This window comes from Tachypleus tridentatus, chromosome 12 (genome assembly GCF_004210375.1).
Source record: "Tachypleus tridentatus isolate NWPU-2018 chromosome 12, ASM421037v1, whole genome shotgun sequence".
NCBI lineage: Eukaryota > Metazoa > Arthropoda > Merostomata > Xiphosura > Limulidae > Tachypleus > Tachypleus tridentatus.
The window spans coordinates 45,025,508-45,030,293 of record NC_134836.1 but is presented as its reverse complement, the minus strand read 5'-3'; the positions used below and the strand labels follow the sequence as shown (position 1 = coordinate 45,030,293).

The following is a 4,786-nucleotide window of genomic DNA, read 5'->3' as shown; positions in this document are numbered from 1 at the left end:
GTCGAGTGCCTTAACAACCTGGCCATGCCGGGCCTCAATAATAAATACACATTAGATACTACAGTTAGAACTTTAATGTGTTTAAAACTTGGTTATAAATACAATCTTTCTTTGTTTATTGAAAAGCTTCGTTAACATACAATAACAAGTAAACACGTAAAGAAAATCTTTTTAAAAAAGAAGTAAATGTAAGGATGGCTAATATTAATCTTTCAAAAATAATACAAGATAGTAGGGATAGCACTTACATTATCCCTACGTAATAGAACACGCAAGAATTAACAAATATAACTATTCAATCATAATTGAGCTTAATTTATCTATTTTTGCCTGTTAACATTCTTCTACACTTTATAACTATGCCATCCTTACTGTCTTGTTTGTATTATTTTTAAGGATTGATATTAGCTCTCTTATTGTTCTTTGTAGTGAAATATTTAATATTTTTTTTATTTTAGAAATACGTCTATCGTATTTATCTTTACGTAACAAATCCACCCATTCCGTAACAACCAGGTTATCCCACCTCAAGTTGCGATTCAAATCTTTGTATTCCAACAACTGACATAACAACTTTAACTGCAGTTGTCGTGATTGACGAAAATAATTTCAACATAGAAATTGACCGGTTTTCACACGGCTGTAAAACAAGTTATTTTAACGCTTTGCACAACCATTTAAGTTAAAATAACCTTCTCAATGTTAGCGGATAGATGTTTGCTTAAGCTACTGTTTAACCACCTGGGGCAGCGGTAAGCCTTTGGACTGACATAGCTTCTCTGCGGTTTGATATAACAGATAATGCAATGTGTTTTTGTTTTGGATGATATAACAGATAACCCAATGTGTTTTTGTTTTGGAAAAAAAACAACACAAAACAAACACGAATCGCTTTACAACGCAAGTATTGTAGTGTTTACTAAAAATAATTCAATACAATTTACTTACCAATATTAACAAATTAAGTTATTTCAATTTAGCCTATCATGCCAAAACAACTCTAACTCTGTATAATAAAATGTTTAGATCTGCAAATTATAAAATATTCAGCATTCACTTGACTTTACGCACTTACTTAATCTTACATGAACGGCACGGCATGGCCAGGTGGGTTGAGGCGTTTGTCTCGTAATATGAGAGTCGCGGCTTCGAATCACCGTCGCACCAAACATGCCCGCCCTTTCAACCATCAGAGCGTTATAATGCGACGATCGCTCCCACTATTCGTTGGTAAAAGAGTAGCCCAAGAGTTGACGGCGGGTGGTGATGACTAGCTGCCTTCCCTCTAGTCTTACACTGCTTAATAAAGGACGGCTAGAACAGATAGCCCTCGTGTAGTTTTGCGCAAAATTAGAAAAAAAACCTACATGTATTTAGGTATTTTTTACATAATTTTTGACTGTAACTTCTGCTATAAAATACGATGGTATGGTACTTTTTCTTAGATTTTGTTTGACTTCTTATCTTTATGCACAGGCGGATATGACATTGAATAAAATACACATTTTATATGTGTGTCAGGATGTAAAAGATTTCTCTAAATAAAATCTAATATAATCTGTTAAAATACTTTGACTAATGTTCACCTAGGTATCATCTCTGATGTATACTATGACCAAACTTTAACAGAATATTAACCGTTCTTTATTTTTTTCAAATAAAGTTATACCAGTTGTTGCGAATAGTTTAAATTAATGTTTAATTAATTTTTGTGATTATGAAATGAAAGGCTCTACTTCTACGAAACAATTTTAATAGAATTGTACGTACGTAGAGCTGTTGTGTCTATATCTTCTCTATGAATCTGGGTCAGATTGTATTTAGAGCTCTTCGTAGTTGACTTTCTTTTGAAACGCATACACATAATACGTTACCTTCAGAAATTCGATTCACTTTAAAACTGAGTTATCTTAACACAATACCAATTTGTTTCCACCCTCACCCCAACCAGGTAGAAAAGGAAACCGAAAATTTGATTGTGAAAGGCCTAAACTAAAAAACAAAATGCTAATATATATGTATTCAGACAATACATTACCTATGGTCATTCTTTGTTTTTCGTTGTTTTAAAAATCTTTCTTTTTTGGGCAATCACCAGCCGAAAACAGTTTTTTTAGATCAGTTATTATTTTGCTTGTATCTTAAATCTAATATAACTCGCAATACGCATTACTTTTAGGATAAACCATTCAAAATTTAATACAAGTTTGCCATTTCGAACACTTTCTTCTAAAATTTCACAGTAAATTTACATGATTTTAGGTTCTGGACCAACTGCTCGTCATCTAGTCACTGTAAAGAGTGACCATTTAAAAATAATGTTGATATTGCATCTGTTGTTACATACTATCTTGCAAATATCATTCGAATTGATGAACGTCTCCATTTGTTGAAGATATCTTTCAAAAAGCGGGCTTTTGTTTCCATCTGGATTTCTGCTTAAAGTAGGTCAATTCTCTATATGTTATTTGTTGACCACTTGACCTTCAAAAGTCAAGTTTTTTTTGTTTAAGGCTCTAAAAAATAAACCAATAAAATAGTAGTAAGATGGCGAAGCCTGCTGTCCTTCAGAGCTGCTTCCTTACTCTTCTGATTTTCGACACTACCCCAACCTAATTTTCGCCCTTCAACTAAGTAGTTAATCTGACTAATTACAACACATGAAGGGAGCAACAAAGGTAGATTGAATGTCCTTATTGTTATTTCCCCATTGCTCGTGTGATGGGGAAAAACATGTGGTCAGACTATAAAAGAGCACCGGAGGAGAGACCAAAATATACTCTTACAGAGTCAAGTACATACGATCCAAGCCTACCAAAATGAGCAAACTGGTAAGTTGGCAAATCTTTTCTAAAGGGTTTATGCTATTATAAATGTAGTTTAAGACAATTTTTTTAGTGTTAAATATCTAGGAAGCTTATTTTTGCTACAATAAAATATGTTAAAATATAGGATATGTACATTACACACAGATTCTTAGGTTCACGTTTTAAGAAGCGTCTGATTAGTCGTTTCTTATTCATGGCTATAGTGTTTTAAACAATAAACCAGCCAATTCATATTTCATCTGTCCTCCAGTGGCACAGCTGTATATCTACGTACTTACATCGCTAGAAACTGAGTTTTGATATCCGTGGTAGGCATTGCACAGATAGCCCATTGTATAGTTTTGTGCTTACTTACAGACAGCCAATCAAAAACTTGAGTAAGAAATAATGTTGTTTTAATGTGTTTTTCCAATAGTTATCTGAACATTTGCTTTCTCTCTGCAGTTTGTACTCCTTGTTGTTGCCCTTGTGGCTACCGTCGCCATGGCTCAAGTTTTGAAAGACGCTGCAGGCTACACCTACGATATTCAGACTGGCCAGGTGTCTAGCCCAGTGACAGGCAAAGTGTACAACACTGCTCCTCACTACTATGGTTATGGTTATGGTTACCCATATGGCCTCCACCACTACGCAGGCTATCCTTACAATCGTGTGTTCTACTAAACTGTCTTGTAAGTATCCGAAGAGCGCTTTTGGAAAATACCTGGCAAAATGACTAAAATACATTTTAAAATTTGTGGTTAAAAAATACACGACAGTTTTGAAACATTTTATTCTCCCAGTTTCCATTAACACATTTTCTTCTGTTATTTCAGCATGATTGACTCTACTAATGTTGACAAAACCCAATTGGCCATAGATCCAACAACGTTCCTACTGACTGTCCACCATTGACCAGGCGAACAGCTTTGACTACTGTGTATATCATCAAAACGCAGTTTATTACTGTCATTGTTAGTCAGTCAATATAAATCTCTTCTTTATACTGAAAGTTTCTCTATCAGAAAGACCACAGTGATAAAAACTTCAATCTTTAATCTTGTATATAATAAAAAAATCTCTCCAATTTCCTTGTTTCGTCTCATTAATTGATGAATATTCAAACGATTATTTAATTACCATTATACTTTGTTTATGGTCTTGTTAAAAATGTCGATAACATTACGTTTCTTTCATTATAAATAATTTGGGAAACGACAAGTATTTTCACGGAACTAGCCATCTGTTCAAGCAAGGCCTATATTTTCAACAACCCAGAAAAAAAGTACAAGTTTCATCTCTTTTTAAATAAAAAAGCTTCAAATTAGTATAAAAAAACACAGAATATAATGGTTAATCTATTCAAGATACTAACGCTAGTAGGGCCTAGCATGGCCAAGTGTGTAAAGGCGTTTGACTCGTAATCCGAGAGCCGCGGGTTCGAATCCCGGTCGCACGAAACATGATCGCCCTTTCAGCCGTAGGGGCACTACAATGTGACGGTCAATCCCACTATTCGTTGGTAAAAGAGTAGCCCAAGAGTTGGAGGTAGGTGGTGATGACTAACTGCTTTTCCTCTCGTCTTACACTGCTAAATTAGGGACGGCTAGAACAGATAGCCCTCGTGTAGCTTTGTGCGAAATTCAAAACAAACAAACAACGCTAGTAATTACTCGTTGCCATTTATTTCTGTGAAAACAAAATCTATGGATGCTACAAAAGTTTCGCTGAAACAGTTTCTAACAAATGAAGTTAATGACGTTAAGAAATACTTCATGATTATATCGTACTTAGGTATATTATTTTAAAGGTAGTGATTTAAAAAAATTAAAACTAAACAAGGAGGTTTTAGTTAATGCTTCTGTTTATTTGTTTGTTTTTTTAATTTCGCGTAAAGCTACTCGAGGGTTATCTGCGCTAGCCGTCCCTAATTTAGCAGTGTAAGACTTGAGGGAAGGCTGGTAGCGATCACCACCCAC

General features: G+C 34.6%; 1 protein-coding gene across 1 annotated transcript; it reads left to right on the top strand.

Moving 5' to 3' along the window:
• Positions 1-2,673: 2,673 nt before the first annotated feature.
• Positions 2,674-3,894, top strand: LOC143233161 (cuticle protein 7-like). Its single transcript, XM_076469115.1, has 3 exons — positions 2,674-2,831; positions 3,273-3,499; positions 3,644-3,894. Exons 1-2 carry the CDS (start codon positions 2,820-2,822, stop codon positions 3,489-3,491), a joined length of 231 nt encoding a protein of 76 aa, XP_076325230.1. The 5' UTR covers positions 2,674-2,819; the 3' UTR covers positions 3,492-3,499; positions 3,644-3,894.
• Positions 3,895-4,786: the final 892 nt, after the last annotated feature.